The sequence below is a fragment of the Sebastes umbrosus genome, chromosome 9 (assembly GCF_015220745.1).
Source record: "Sebastes umbrosus isolate fSebUmb1 chromosome 9, fSebUmb1.pri, whole genome shotgun sequence".
Classification (NCBI taxonomy): Eukaryota; Metazoa; Chordata; class Actinopteri; order Perciformes; family Sebastidae; genus Sebastes; species Sebastes umbrosus.
Genome location: NC_051277.1, coordinates 29,804,417 through 29,820,894, shown reverse-complemented (window position 1 = coordinate 29,820,894; position 16,478 = coordinate 29,804,417). Strand labels below are relative to the sequence as shown.

The window sequence follows — 16,478 nt, the reverse complement described above, 5'->3', positions numbered from 1 at the left end:
AAATAAATATATGTTTTACATTTTTATAGTAGGTAGATCATTTTGACTTGGTCATTTTATAAGTAGCTCGCATGCTGAAAAAGTGTGTGCACCCCTGTACTATACACTTAGACTATAAACTGTGTTACCTTCATCACAATGCTCAAATGTTTTGCGGCTCCAGACAGATTTTTGTTTAGTTTTTTGCCTAAAATGTCTCTTTTGATAGTAAAGGTTGCTGACCCCTGGGTTAGGTCATCAGGCAGCGAGAGTTTTGCAAATTTTTGCAGATCTCAGATGAGATTTCAGAATTTGCGGGCTACCCTCCAAACACGACCGCGTCCAAGAGGGCCCTTCAGCGCCGTGTTTTTTAACATGGGGGTGCAAGGAGAGTAGTAGTTAGTAGTATCCTACTGGCTGAGGCCAGGCTGTAACCCCTCCCACCGCAGAGAGTCGGACTGGTTCCCGACCAGTGGTCTGATCATTTGCAGGATGAAACCACGGACCAGCATGTCCATGAGACAGAGACACACACCCGCTGTCTGCCGCCTGCTGCTGCTGCTGTTGCTGCTGCTGGGGACAGGAGGACATCAGTGTCTCGCAGCTCGTCCTCGTCCTCTGCTCGTGTTCCTGATCGATGGTTTCCGCTATGACTACATGGATGACCTGCACGCGCTGCCCGGGTTCCGCGAGCTCGTGGACAACGGAGTGAAGGTCGATTACATGACTCCAGACTTCCCCAGTTTATCATACCCCAACTACTACTCACTGATGACAGGTAAGCTATACATCTATACATCTATACATCTATTACTACTCATTAATGACAGGTAATCTATCTATCTATCTATTTATCTGTCTATCTATCTATTTATCTGTCTATCTATCTATTTATCTGTCTATCTATCTATCTATCTATCTATCTATCTATCTATTTATCCGTCTGTCTGTCTGTCTGTCTGTCTATCTATCTGTCTGTCTATCTGTCTATCTGTCTATCTGTCTATGGTCTGTGATGATCCCTCTCTGCCTGCCTAAGGACAAACTGATGTCTCATACTTATCAAAGTTTTTCTGCCAAGACAAAATCATCAGCACTCAGCAGAAATGTCTGTCTGAGGTGTACATCAAACAGCTCATAAAGAAAGCAGAATTCATAATCTCAGGACAATTTAACTTTCTGTCCTCTGGTTCCTCTCTCAGACAACCATTAGTCAAAACTAACCGATATAAATTCTCTTTCATACCCTCGGCCATTTCACTGCTCAACTCGGTAAAGTAAAGGTAGTATCAGCACATCCTCCCATGCATGTTCTTGACATTATCTTATATGGTAATATTGTAACTCTTTTAACATTTTTTTACTTCAAGGTTTCACCTTTTTTCAGTGTTTTAGTATGTGGGGATGTACAGTATGGGTATATTGTCTTATTGTGATGAGATGTTATTGTTGTTGTTGTTTGCTACTGCGGCAAAACCAATTGCCCCTCTGGGACAAATAAAGGTCTTGAACTTCTACAGTATTATCCCTTACGTATATTCTTGGTAGTTTTTTGTTGGTCCTTTATATGAAGGTATTACTTGTATTGTTTCAATTGACCCCATATGCTGTTATGCATGTTGGGCGCAGATGTAACATTTGACTTCTAGTGTTTCAATTAATATTGTGACTTTAACATTGCTTGTAAAACATTTGATGACTGTAAAAACAAGTAGAACACAAATACAAGTTACCTATGTAACAATTGTATCCAAATAGCTCAAGAGGTTTTTGAGTTATGAAATCATCCAAACCAAAATTGCATGTTACGATTGCTCCCGGTCTCCCCTACAGTACCTTAAATCTCTGGGTCGGCTATGGAGCCCTGTCTGTGTCTGTGTCTGTGTCTGTGTCTGTCTGTGTCTGTGGCTTCTCTGTTCTTTGCTCGTTGGTGGCCTGCCATGTGAGGATTTAAATCCTTTCTGTGTTCTTGATGATGTTATGTCGTTTGTTTGTCTGGACACCAGAGCTATTGTTTTATAGCCTACTGTCGTATATCTGTGTGTTTATATACTGTCCCTACTATACCAGTTGTTTAACATTTATTGCACACTGTCTCTGTGCACATTTATAGCCTGTGCAGATGGTCCACTAGTTGATTGTTTTACTTGAAGCTAGGCTGTATAATGAGTAATGGATTAAGCACATAGTTTGTTTTTGTGCGTACAAGTATAAAGATAACAGGAGTGTGTGAGTCATGAATTTGAAACATGCACTGATACTTACTGTAATGCATGTTTTTTTTATTCACCATTGATTTGTACTTTGTCTCTGAGTAGCTTTACCATACAGTACAGTAGCTATATATTCTGTATGCTAGAGAGTAGATAAGTGACGTGTGTAAGAGTTGATGTTTCTGAGTGAATACATGTGACACTGATAGTGAGTTTGACTGAAAAGTTTGACATGATGATGTAATAAAGCATCATTCATAGGTAAAACGTGGAGTAAACCTTTGAGTTGTTGTTAGTTTACACATAGTCACAGTCACTGTTAGGCTCATATTATCATCACTATCAGTAGTTATTACTCTTCAAGCTGCCAGACGCTGTGTGGTAACAGCGGTTGTACAGTCATGTGTGAGCTGGGTATGATAAAGTCTTTGTCTTTATGACGTCACTTTCAGATTGTGTGGTGAATGTCTGCAGAATCAGAGCACTACAGTGGAAATACAAAAATAGAAGATGCAAGCACATCATGTCATCTACAGTAGTAGCTATGTGTAAAATTGCCAGCTGGGATGGCGGGGCCTTGTAACACCCGAAGCTCCGTGTGTGTGGAAACCAATTGCAGTGTTTTATTTTATTTGCCCGTAGGCAATGATATATCTAATAATAATAATTTCACTAGTTTTCAAGGGAATGTCTTTATGGATATTTATATTGCTGTGGGTATGTGAGCCATGATTACTTTAGCCTTGTCTAAATAGCTGCTTAACCAGTTCAGAACTACTCCTCTCACACCATACAATATGTAATCATTTAGAAATTAAGATGTTATGATCTACAGTATTACAATGCTTTAAAATCGATAAATACTCCTACTGTTTATTTCTTACTTTCTATTGTTGTTGTAATTTCTTCTGTTATTTTCATTAATGCTAAAGCTGTAGATCAATTTGTCCAAAAACTATATCAACTCTTACTCAACAAACTATTCTTTTCAAGTAACATGGGGTTTAAAAGAAGAGTAGAGACAACAAAATAATGCAAAAAGGGGTATTAACTTCACCATGTCCTGAGTCCCACACCTTGTCTGACTGGCAGATATACATATAAATTTAGTACCCAAGAACAGCTGTAGTCCAACAGCTGAGGGTCTCTCTATTTATGTCCATCCAACAGTCAATGGGGGATCTCTCTTGCTTCACCACTCACTTGTTATTTTCCACCTGGATGCATGCCTATTATCAAAAACTAATACAAGTTTGGATGATATGGTGATTTATTTTGGTCTAACTGTAATAATTGAGGGCTACTCGTATTTACAGTATGCAATGACAACAGTAGAGATGCAACCTTTTTGTCCCTCCAGAGGGGCAGCTCAGCCAAAGAGAGCAAATGGGCTGTTGCTCGGGCAACTTTAGTCCGGCCTTATGCAAGTCCCTGCATTCACACACACACACACACACACACACACGAACCGCTCTCCAGTTACAGTGGTGAGATCCCTGCAGCCATCTGAAAGCAGCAGGACAGATTAAGATAGATAAAGCCATTACACATCAACTGTGTTTACTTTAATTCAATCACATGCAAATGACATCAGGCTGCTAAAAAACGTACCACACGCACTTCTACCCTCAGACCGGTCGGTTGTACTGTAACTCTGTTTATGTCGGCGCTGTCTTGTTACTGACTGAGGCTCATTAATTCTGTGGGTCAGGCCCTTTTTTCAATTTTTCTGGCACATGTGGCTTTGGATGAGTCGTTGTTATGCTCCACCGTGATTGGCTCAGCTGTTTCAGGGGCGATGAGACCAGAGATGTAATTGGCTGACAGTCTATGAATTCTGATCTACTGTATATTCCACCTCACTCTGACTCAGAACCACTGATGTAAACAGATATGCTGTACTGACGCTAGTCCAGCTGATCAACACCAACTTCAAACAAACTTCAACTCAGTGCAGACTGTAAAATGGCCAGTTGGTGATTACTTGCCCTCCTCCCCGGCTCTCTGAAGCTTCTGTACCCCCACTGTTGTCTGACAAAGGCAGCGGTGTCGGCGGCGCGGAGGTCCCCAGTACAATAACCTTTTATTTTTTGTAATATTACATTACAACGTCATGTGTTTACTACGTGTTTACTTGCATATAGAGCGGAAAAGTGAGATCTGATCCGAAGTGGCCACTGGAGACACATGTGGAGACGCATCCTAATGTCAGCAGGACGCATGTTAATGCCAGGTCTGAACAGGGCCTTTGTGTTGCAGTCCCCTTTCTTACTAAGCCCTAACAGCCCATTCTGGCCAATGAGATGTGAGTTTTGGAGCCAGCCCCCTGATGATGTGCTGATGTGTGTGTTTTGATAGAGCACATTTTCCTGTTGAAAGAATCACTGGCTGGAGACATACACGCACACGCACACACAGTTCATTGACACCTCCCCTTATCCCTGTGCCAGCCAGTCCTGCTTGATAATGACTCTTTTTTTGCTTTAGCCTGAATTTACTACTACTGCTTTAGATCAAAACCAATAATATGTTACTTTCTGACTTCCCTTCCCGTGTCTGTGGCAGCTTCATGGACATTGGTTCCTACTGAAGAAGCTTTGAAAACACCTCACATGCAGTTTGATTTCTGATAAAAGCTGAGTCATTTCTTGAAAGACTACACTTCATGGTAATGAAGGAACATGTCACCCAGTGCAAAAGTGTGGATAACTGATGTGGTTTTAATAGTTTTTTGGACAACAATGGAAATGTATGGCACAGAGGAATAATATCAGGCTTTGGATACTCAGACTATGCTTATTTTTTGTCCTTTATGTTGACTTTCGTCAGGCCGTAACTGTGACATTCATCAGATGACTGGAAACTACATGTGGGAAGAAGCCTCCAACAAAGAGTTTCTGATCGGGACCAACAGTGACAGTCGATTGCCTCTCTGGTGGGATGGATCAGAGCCGCTATGGGTCACCCTGCAGAAACTGGGAAAGAAGGTTTTCATGTACTACTGGCCTGGTGAGCACACACATTGTTAACCTGAACATTAAACTGAAGTTGTCTGCATGTATGGGTGGCATTTTTGTAAACTGCAAAGACAAATTGACTGACTATTTGATGGCTTGTCTACGCAGAATGCGTTTCAGCTGCATTTTTTTTATTGTGCATCTCCTGCTCTTCTGACAGAACCTATACATTCCTATTTTCATGAATACAGCTGTCTACACAGACCGTGGAACGACTTGGTTTGTTCTCACACTAGGGATGTTAATAATTAACCCGCTTAACCATTAAAGGGACTGTTTGTAACTTCTTACACGTATAAATCAATCCGGGTCGGTGTCCCATTTGGCTCGCGTGTGACAAGACTCCAACACAAACTACACGGAAGCACCAAAACAGCAAAGTTGTATCTAGTGAAGCCCATCTGTTAAACAGTGTTGGCCGCGGTCGGAGGACGCGGGGGAGACCGTAGCTTTGGTCTCCAGGATCGGAGTCTCTGCTCCTCTGCTCCTCTGCCTGCCTGCCTTCACTCACACGCCGCGCTCGTGCAATGCGCGCACACTACACACTGCAGAAGAGTTAGTTTAGCTCTGAGAATATCTAGTGAATGTACAGCGGACGTTTGTGCAGAAATAACTGCTGCAGCTCCTCCAGACCAACAGAGGTTTCCCGTGTCTTGTGAAGTGACGAGGCTCCGCAGAGAGAAACGTTATCGTCTCCAACCAAAACTCCGGTGTCTCCCCTGTTCCCTCCGACCGCGGTCGGGAGGCTGAAACAGGAAAAGAAAACACAGTATCAGCATTGATTCATGGAGAGACCTCCGTCTGGTCAGCTAACATTACTGCCAAGCAGGTGAAATATAGAGTGATATTGTGGTTTTAGCTGACGTGTGTCGCCTCACTGTTTTGAGCGATGCTCGTTCATGTCTATGTAGAGCGAGCACAAGCGCGAGCCCGACGCTGACTTTCGTTGACTTAACGGCCACAGGTGTCGCCGTTAACAAGCATTTCTGATTCTTACAAACAGTCCCTTTAACCAACAATAAGATTTTTGACCGAATAATATCAGTAATAAACCTGAAGGGGGGTGATTGGGAGGAATGGCCTGCCCGATCTGAACCTGAGTGGTGCTTTGTTATTGGACTTCTGTGCTAGCCATGGATGGGCCATAACAAACACCATGTTCAAGCCAAGGGTGACTCATAAGTGTACTTGGTACCAGAACATCTTAAACCAAAGATCGTTGATCAACTTTGTGGTTGTATATCAGATCTGTATGTATGTCTTTACCCAAGTGTCCACACTTGGACAAGAGACTGTCGGACAGACCTAGTAAACCCAAATGTGTGTGCTACTATTTGCAATGTTAAGTATACTAAAAAACTGTCTGTAAATAATGCAGTAATCTCAAGTGTATGTGTCTTCAGGCTGCGAGGTGGAGATTCTGGGTGTCCGTCCATCATTCTGTGAGGAATACGTCTACAACCCATCAGAGAAAAACCTCACAGACTCGATAGTGAATGCTCTCAATGTCCTGAGGTAACAACACAATGATGTGCTGTGATCCATGGCTTACATGGAAAAGAGCTGTCAATTTAATACTTGACTTCTATGAAAGTAAACACTAAGTTTTGAGCTGAGAAAAAGCAGAATAAGGCGGTCCATGAGCGAGTCAAGGGATTGCGGTTAGTTCCGACATGTCTGTAATAACAGCAGGACAGAGAGGACTGACCGCTGTACAGGTTTCTAGACGGCAGTGATTACAGCTACGATGTTGTAAAATGATTTAAAAAGAGAATGTTGGTGAAGTTTATGGATATGGACGAAACCAAGTACCGTTAACATGAGTACCCGCGCTGCCACGTTTGTAGTTTTATTCATAGGAGCTATAGTTTTATTTCTGTGTTCACAAAATAATCATTTAACCGTTAAAATCACAAAGGTTTCCAAAAATTATGACTAAAAGTGGACCTGCTTCATATAAACCTAGATGTCATCAGACCATATTGCTGTTGACATGTGAAATGGTTTTGATATATTTTTACTAGCGCAATGCCCGTTCAAAACAGACCGATTTCTTGGCCTCTGATAGTGCTGCTTGTAGCCTTCTCGAGAACCGCTTATCCAAACAACTTCACACTGGACACTGCACTTCCTTTGGTCCATATCAATACACCCGCCAAGTGTGAAGTTGATCGGATGAACGGTTGTTGAGAAAATTAATAATAAAAATGTCCAGTAGATCTCCAGTCTTTCTGGTCTCTGTTCTTGAATGTACTGTAGCGAGCGACGGAGAGCGAGCTGTACCCAGCATGCAGTTCGGCGGTGTAATAGTTAATAAGGGTCCCCTCTTAAAACACTACACAGTGTGTACTGGTGCCTTCAAATGTGGTCGTGTTTACCGTGTTTACCGTGTTTACCGTGTTTACCGCGTTTACGAGTTGGGCCCATATGAACACCCCCCTCATGTCGTATTCACGACCTCAGTAGTGGAATGTTTCTGAAATATCCGAGTTCACGACTTGTGACGTGTTTGCTGACGTCTTCAGAAAATGGTGGAGTCAATGGAAGTTCATTTTTAGGTACAGTAATGATAAGTTAATACATTGTAATTTCGTATATTGTTTTTGTTCGTAATTTTATAATAAGTCTGAAAAAAAATTTGATATTCCCAGCGGCCACATCTTTCTCCTCTGTCATTATGACTTTGCTTTTCCTGCATTATGTTACCCGCTTGCTAGCTTGATAAATTGTTATGCCGAGAGTAGCGTTAATATTGCCGTTGCTTAGCAGCGGTGTTCTTCACGACTTAACCACTTGAACGCCGCGCATATCGTGCACACGACTTCCCATGTTGTAAAACACAAGCTCACAAGTTTCATTTGAAGGCACCATATATAACGCACTACTATATGTCCCATAGATCTCAAGAGCTCACACTCGACACTTCCTTGGATCCTCAACAATACACCCGCCGAGTGTGAAGTCGATCGGACGAACGCTGGTCGAGAAAATCGAAGGACAGACAGACATTTCGTTCGTCCATGGTTTCATGCGACATTGACAATGTGATTTTACAATGGTGTAACTATTTAGAGAATGACAACAATGGTAGCAGCAGATACCTAAAAGAGTGTGTGTATATATGTGTGTGTGTCTGTGTGTAGGTCAGGCGAAGCGGGCATGGCTGCAATATATTATGAGAAAATAGATGTAGAGGGCCATCACTTCGGTCCAGACTCTCATCAGATCAGAACAGCTGTGCTACAGCTGGATCTCGCTCTGCAGACACTCAACAGCAAAATCAAAGTTAGTAATATCACTACTATTGTTATTACCATTACTGCCACTACTGCTTTTCCTGTCGTGTACTTTATTTTGTTTCTGTTGCTTGTGATATCCTTGCAGGAGAAAAACATGGTGAACCAGCTGAACATTATGCTATTTTCAGACCATGGTATGACAAAGCTCCAGTGGATGGAGAAGGTCATAGAGCTGGACAAGTATGTCAGCATGTCAGCCATTGCCAAGATGATGGACAGAGGAGCCGTGGTCAGTCTGTGGCCCAAAGATAACAAGTACCAAGAGGTGAGGCCAGAATCTGTATTTTATGCTCTGCAATGATGCTCTTGTGATTAAGAAAGTCAATAATAGTGATAGTAAAAGTGATTCATGAAGAGTTTGAAGTAAGTGTTCACCACAGTAGAGAGCCGGGACTGGCATTGTTCATGGCTGAGAAGCCAGTGAAGGCTCACGCTCTTGTTTCCGCTCTAGTGACTGGTTGGTCCAGGGTTCGAATTACGGGGAGGATCGGGGGGATCTGACCCCCTAATTAAGACTTGGACACATTTATATATCCTCCTTACCTGTAATCATAAATATTACAATATAATTCCCATATTCATGCCTGGAAAAACCTTGTAACGGTATGATTTCAGACAACCCTGAAGTGGAACATACCATTTCTTAACCTTTCTCGTCTGCCTGCCTGAGTTGCAGTAGCTTGCGTTCTTCTATGTTCGCGTACATCCCACAAGCCAGTGGAGACGCAAATGTAGGTAGCGAGCTGCTATCTAGTTAGATTAAAGGTCACATATTACAGTTATACTATTTTCAGGTTTGTATTTTAATTGTGTGAATACTGTTCAGTATTGATCTTCTAAGTCTTTCTTCTTATTATTATTATTTTCCTTTTTTCACTGTCTCTCTGCATCTGAATGACGTGAAACCGCTTGAAACTGACAGCTATCAATAAGTTAACATTTACATTAACATGGGATATAATTTATATACTGTAGTTACTATCAGTGGGCAAGCTATCCATAACGTAGTTCTTATGTAGCCTAGTTAGATTTTGACAGAAGCAGGGGCCCTATCTCTGACTGCTATGCTGACAGAGATACTGATGATGATTCATCTAAGATCCACACATAATGTCTGGTTATCTGTGATTGTTGTGACAAATCTTCGAAGCAGGAAGGAAGAGGAAAAGTATTTTATACCACTGACAATGCTATTTTGTAGCCTTAGTTAATTTCTAGTTTGCTTTCATACTTTTATGCTGACAGACACTTCAGATGGGAGACACACAGAGACCTCCGACTGTAGCCCTAGAGTAACAGACAATAGAAGGACGAGGAAGGCAGAGACTGATGTGAGCAGCATGATGGGTGCCTTTATGGACATGAATTCAAGCAAGCAGAGCAGCTGTGTCAACAGCAAGAGAAAAACGGTCTTGATGCCTGGGTGAAATCACAAATGGAGATAGAGGAGTGCCGGCAACAGGCACAGAGGGAGGAACGCCAAGAGACATATAACGTGTTGTCGATGTCATGGCGTCTTCGTCCCAGCATCACACACCCTCACACCTACAACCAGCTCCTCACTATTACCCGGGGCCTCCCCTGAACTACACTGCCCATGAAGAACCACTAACCTTCAGAGAACTGCTCAGAGCTGCAGAGCCACTGCCCAATGCTGCTCAGTCCGTTTACCATACACGGGAATCAAGCCCATCTCCATCCTATCACAAGCTTTAAATTAGCCTACATTTTCTTTACAGAAAGAATACTGCACAATTTATTCACATTTAGACCCCTTTTCTGCTAGTAAACATGATGATGTATTTTGTGGGCAGAGCGTTTAGTGGAGGCAGAATAATTCTCTGAACACGTTAGTTAACGCTGGTTAGCAAGTTTTATTGGCTTGTTTTTTTTTAAACAATGGCTGAAGAAAATTCTAGTTTCTCTCAATATGTTCAGTCACTCACTCTGCGGGACCACAAGTGTTGGTTGAGAAAGTTAACATAAACCAAAGGGACCAGATTAGCAGAGCCCTACACCGCTGACAGACTAATGTGAGGAGAGGAGCTAGCTAGCTAGCTTGTCCGGATACTGACCAGCTAGCTGGCTAACGCCTGCTCCCCTCCCGCTGAAGTAGTCTCCTAGCGGCGAGGAGTGAGGCAGAGGGACCGTTATACCCAGTGCTTCTGCTGGTCACCAGCCTGCTGCTGTAACGAGTATTGCATGAAAGCATTGCGGAATTAACAAGCTAGCTAAGTAGCCAGCCGTCCGCGGGATGGTGGCCCGCGGACTGGTGGCCAGCGGGCTCGTGACCAGCGTCAGTGTTGTACATACAAATTGAGTGTGTATAAATCTTTGGCTGCCTATAGTTAGCTGTATTACAGTAAAGTCAGTCAAAAAGAGAGTCGTACAACACGTTTCAGAGATGGAGAGAAAATGTTGCTAACGGTAACCACCAGTGGCGTCTGGTCCAGAGAGACAGACGAGGTTGCTCCTTCTCTTTTTTTTATTTTGAGAGGCAAGAGGGAGATCAAAATATAAAAAAAAGTAATTGGTTGAAATAAGATTGTGCAGATTGGGCAGAACTACTTTTAAACGCATAACAAAACAAATCCTTTTATTTAGGCCTGTTTATTGAGCTGTAGCTACTAGTGTTAGCTAACGCAGCAGTTAGGTTGCTGTAGCAGCCCTGAAGGACCCGTACAGCAGTCTGTCATTCATACCGGGATCCACTTCCGGTATGCAGCTGCACGCCACCGTATCCCGCTGTGGGTCTGAGCGAGGGTCGGGGCTGCATGGGGCGCGTGGCAGCGGGGCATCACGCCGACTCGTCCTCCTTTACAGCCTCGTTGTGTATACTCACGTTCATGCGACCGCGGTTTAGTTTGTTTATAACGTTAGCTTTTTACTTCTGGTGATTGCATTCACACTTCAAAAATCATAAAAGTGGTGTTCATTCGTGAAGATTATCTTACTGAACAAATGTGCAAGTATGATAAACATGTGTTTGCCCACAGAGCTGATTTTCTGCAATAATCCAAAACTCAGTGGAAAAATCCCATCGGGTTTTTGTCGAAGGAACCAGGGAGATGCTAACTTCCTGGTTGGCCTACAAAAATACGTCATCCCGTCAGCACTCTAAAGAATACTGTTTACATAAAGAATACTGCGCAATTTATCTACATATAGAAATACTGTTCAATTAGGCTGCACGGTGGTGCAGTGGTTAGCACTGGCGCCTCACAGCTAGAGGGTCGCAGGTTCAAATCCGGCTTGCGGCCCTTCTGTGTGGAGTTTGCATGTTCTCCCCGTGTTAGCATGGGTTTTCTCCGGGTACTCCGGTTTCCTCCCACAGTCCAAAGACATGCAGGTTAGGTTAATTGTTGACTCTAAATTGCCCGTAGGTGTGAATGTGAGGGTGAATGGTTGTCTGTCTCTATGTGTCAGCCCTGTGATGGACTGGCGACCTGTCCAGGGTGTACCCCGCCAATGTCGGCTGGGATCGGCTCCAGCCCCCCCCCCCCCCCCCCCCCCCGCGACCCCTAACGGGATAAGCGGTTGCAGATGGATGGAATACTGTTCAATTTATTTACAAGCAGTTTACATGTTTAGAATCATTCGTTGATTTGATTAAGAACATACTGCAGTCATTAACCAGTATTTTGTCTCACTCTCTCTTACTACAGTTCAACTGTATTACAGTTAAGGATTGGGTTGGGAAAAATAACAACACAAGGCATCTGTTGTGGTGTTTGCATGAAGGGGATTCCATTCAGCCACTTTATGATGAACATCGAAGTCTTCATCATATTGCTCCTTGTTTAATTCACCAAATATTTGAAGCACGCAGAAGGCTGTGATGGTGGTGTTGATGTCCTACATGTGGCAATTATATCTCTTCATCAAACACCGCCATCTTCCCTTGAGACGGTCATCCTTGCCCTGCTGAGCCGGTAGTTAAAGTTTGTCTGTGCAGGAGTTAGTCTGCTTTCAGGATATGGTTTCACCATTCCACTCTGTGCCTTTCATGGTTTTACCAAGCCCCCAGGAAGTGCGCCGGTCGTCGATCCCAACTTTCGTAGTGGCCAAACGGCGGTACTACAACTTCCCTGTCCATGCTCACTTCTGCCTTGTTTTTATATAGCGTCAAATCATAACAGAAGTTATCTTGAGACACTTTTCATATAGAGCAGGTCTAGACCGTACTGTATAATTTAGAGACCCAACAAGAGATCCCCCATAAGCATGCATTCTTATGCGATAATGGCAAGGAAAAACTCCTCTTTAGCAGGTAGAAACCTCGGGCAGAACCCGGCTCTGGATGGGCGGCCATCTGCCTCAACCAACCAGCAAGAGACACTAGTTAGTAAAACTACTTCTTTGTTTGTGTGTTATTCCAGGTGTATGCCGCATTGTCCCAGGTCCCCAACATGCGTGTCTATGGCAGACAGGAGATCCCTGAACGTTTCCATTTCAAAGGAGGGAAGTTTGTTCCCCCCCTGACGCTGGTGGCTGAGCCAGGCTGGTTTATCATCGAGGTAAGTAACTTCACTTGTATCAACATATTCACTAGGACAATGTTTACTTCTCTTCACCTGCTGTTCAATTTTTTAATCAGAGCAACTGCATCTGAAGGGGATTCAAAGATATGAATGAACACAAGCTCAGGGTGCCGCATATTGGGACGAAGATGTGTCAGTATACATCATACTGTATATCTCAGCTTCACACTTGTTTCACCAATTTCATTCAGACATTTGGTCCTCATCAACAAATTACGTTTGCTCAGTTGCTGAACTAACTGATAGATGTTTAACCTTTCCATGATTTTGAGTACCTCAGGGACTTTTCATCCATGTTAACTAGGGTGCTTTCACAAGCCAACATTTGGTCGGTTTTAATCAAACTCTGGTGCGGTTCATCCCCTGGTGCGGTTCGTTCGGGCAGTTGGCAGTAATTACTCTACTAGTACTACTAAGTACACTTGTGCGGACCAAAACAACCAGTCCAAGACCGCTTGCGAGAGGTGGTCTTTGCTGAGATGTACACAGTAAACGAGAGGTTAACAAGAGTGGGAGGGGACTGACTTGGACCTCTGCAGAAGTCCGATGTTTGCTTGACATCTGGGCCAAAGAGAACGTACAGAATATGATAAATAAAGTAACTGGAGATAAACTGGAGGAGAATGGACCTGTGTGCACAGTAGTAGATCAGTGTAGAGTCAAAGTGAAACAACTTAGGATCTGCTCCTTCATACACGGCCCTCAGCAAATTATATTGTATTTGGTCCGCTTTAATTTGTGCACTGTGAAACTGAACCAGACTAAATAGAGAACAAACCAAAAGTATCAATTTCACTCTGATTCGGACTAGCCAAACGGACTATGGCTTGTGAAAGCACCCTTAAGGCCGTGTCAAGGAAATTCAGAGTTTTGTTTCTAAGCACATTATAAATGTTGGGAAAAAGAGCTCTCAGCCGCGTAGCCGCGACCCACCTTCTCCCCGACCCTTTCCAAGCCGACCTAGAGCCGGTCGCGGCTTCGCGGTAACTTCAGTTTGTTTACAAGACAACTCCACGGGGCACCTTTAGGCTTGATAGTCCTTTTTTGACCTTGGAAACAGCTGTTGACAGAACAATCTCTCTTCAAGGTCCATTTAGTAGCTGTTCTGGATCACATGTGGCTGGCTGGGTATTGTTGTTAAAGCCAATAAAACCTTACTGCATACTTTGTTCTATCTTTTGTTAAATCCGTTGTGTGTGTGTCTGTTTGTTTGTGTGTCTCCAGAACAAGGCAAAACTCCCATATTGGAAAAACGACTCTGGGGAGGCCTCAGGATGGCAAAACGGTTGGCATGGTTACGACAATGAGTTCCTCGACATGAGAGGCATTTTCTTGGCGACAGGACCTGGTAACAAACGAGTGATATTTTAATAGTAAAATCTGGGCATTATGTTATATAACATCATCCTTCTCCTGTAATCCACTGTGTATCTAAAGCAGACCGTACCATGCGAGTATAGATAGATAGATAGATAGATTAACATATAAAATATAAACATAGAATAACAAACTATCTACATAAATTTGATGCAGTTCTTTTAAAATGCAATGACAGAGTGAGAGTAAAACTTAAAGCTGAGAGTTCTCTGTTAGACCAGCCCGGTCACACAGCAGTTCGTGAAATAGTCATAAAATTTAGTGAATTGATGCATGTACATGGACACAAATTTAAAACATTTTCGTGATGGTCAGCACAAAATCAAGTTGTTATTGTGTATTTGTGAACTGAGAAGTAAAGAGAGCAGGCAATGCCGCGTAGGGAGGAGGTCGGGGTGGATGAGTGTGTCAAAAAACACAGGACTTTTTCCCAGGAGACCGCCGTTCATGTCCTGTGTGAAACCAGAAGTCAACATTGATTTATTTGTAACTTTCGTACTTAAGTTACAGCACTTCCGGAGTTACTTTAAACTTAACTGCGATCTTTTCCTCAAGCTAACTAAGTGGTTTTGTTGCCTAAGTAGGGATGCTAATTTTGAATATTTTTTTTATCCGTTAACCGATTATTAACCGTTAACGGTGGGTTTGTAGTAATCTAGACGTGACCCAGAACCCGAGTTGGGCTGGGTCCTGGGTGTTTTTTGAGGCAGACGGTAGAGTGTGAACTGACATGTATTGCTGCTCTCTCAGTTCGGTCTGTAGTTTGTGGTGAAATTAAATATTGTAAATTGTAAAATCAAGATATTAATTTGAGGTGCAGATCTAATTTTATTTACTTCATTTCACCCAGACTTCAAGCGGAATGTTCGGGCGGCTCCAATCCGAGCAGTGGACGTCTATAACGTGATGTGCTGGACGCTGGGAGTGAAGCCTTTGCCCAATAATGGGTCCTGGTCTCGGGTAGAGTACTTCCTGAATGGCTCTGATGGTCCATCCCGACCCACAGCCCTCTGCTGGATGGGTTTGTTAGGAATACTGCTTGCACTATGGTACTAAAGTATTGAACTGTTCAGTGCTTATGGCATCTGATGGTTTGGATCTGCTAGAAAGAGTCAGAACATTAAACCGTGTACAGGTTAATGCATCTAAAAGTAAGGGAAAGGCAATGAAACAGCTGGAAAGCTGGAAAATGTCACCTTGAAATAGTTATAGCATTGTTAAGGACCAAGAAGTCGAAGCCTGAAAGGGCCCGGAGAGTTTTCCAGGACCTCATCTCAACTTCCTAAATAGACCGGACTTCCTCACATTTTCTCTTCTTTCTCCAGCTCTCTTTGCCTGATCAACATGTATTCATATTTGAGGTTGTACACATCTTAAATGCAAAAATTGTTAATTTTGTTACCTTCTGTAATTTCTCTTGATAACCTTTCGTTGTCAATCATAGTGAAAAAGTAAAAGTTAGAGATAAAGCGTGTCAGTAGGACTTTCCGGTGCTTTACAGTTTGTTATAGAGATAGACCAGGGTCAAATTCCTTGTATGTGTTCACATACTTGGCCAATAAAGCTGTTTCTGATTTCAGGGTAAAGGGTACTCTCCTAATAATTTCCTAATACTTTTCTACAAAGTTAGAAGAACTAGGTAATTTGAAGCTAATTACAGGGAAAATAGGAATTTCCTTGAAACTTTGACCTCTATATTTGTTAGACTGTATGCTTGCCTTTAGCCAAACTGGGTATGTATAGGTTACACTACTACTTAATAGGAATCAATTAATTGAAAGTGAACAATTTAAGTAAAATGACATGAGAAAAACTGAGAGAAATAATACAGAAAAATTATACAGACCCATAAAATAAAGCATTACTGATTTCTGGGCATTTGTAACCTTGAAGCTGTTGAATGTAAACCTCTTCTCTCTTTTCTTGCCATTTTTGTTCCAAGATCAAATTTTCTCCAGAAAACAGTGATTCATAGAAACAAAACCGCTGCATATCCAGATTAGAATCAATTGGTTTGGATATCACAGGAGAACTTTTAAAGGACCAGTGTGT

At 42.7% G+C, this 16,478-nt stretch overlaps 1 protein-coding gene across 1 annotated transcript; it reads left to right on the top strand.

The window, feature by feature from the left end:
• Positions 1 to 450: 450 nt before the first annotated feature.
• Positions 451 to 15,885, top strand: LOC119494274 (glycerophosphocholine cholinephosphodiesterase ENPP6-like). Its single transcript, XM_037780033.1, has 8 exons — positions 451 to 757; positions 5,022 to 5,201; positions 6,613 to 6,724; positions 8,353 to 8,494; positions 8,594 to 8,773; positions 12,888 to 13,025; positions 14,274 to 14,397; positions 15,277 to 15,885. Exons 1-8 carry the CDS (start codon positions 472 to 474, stop codon positions 15,480 to 15,482), a joined length of 1,368 nt encoding a protein of 455 aa, XP_037635961.1. The 5' UTR covers positions 451 to 471; the 3' UTR covers positions 15,483 to 15,885.
• The last annotated feature ends 593 nt before the right edge of the window (positions 15,886 to 16,478 follow it).

Excerpts from the sequence above, each read along its gene's own strand:
- LOC119494274 (XM_037780033.1), top strand. The coding sequence starts at position 472 with ATGAAACCACGGACCAGCATGTCCATGAGACAGAGACACACACCCGCT. Across the intron at positions 758-5,021 it reads CTACTACTCACTGATGACAG|GCCGTAACTGTGACATTCAT; the intron begins GTAAGCTATACA and ends GACTTTCGTCAG. Across the intron at positions 6,725-8,352 it reads AATGCTCTCAATGTCCTGAG|GTCAGGCGAAGCGGGCATGG; the intron begins GTAACAACACAA and ends GTCTGTGTGTAG.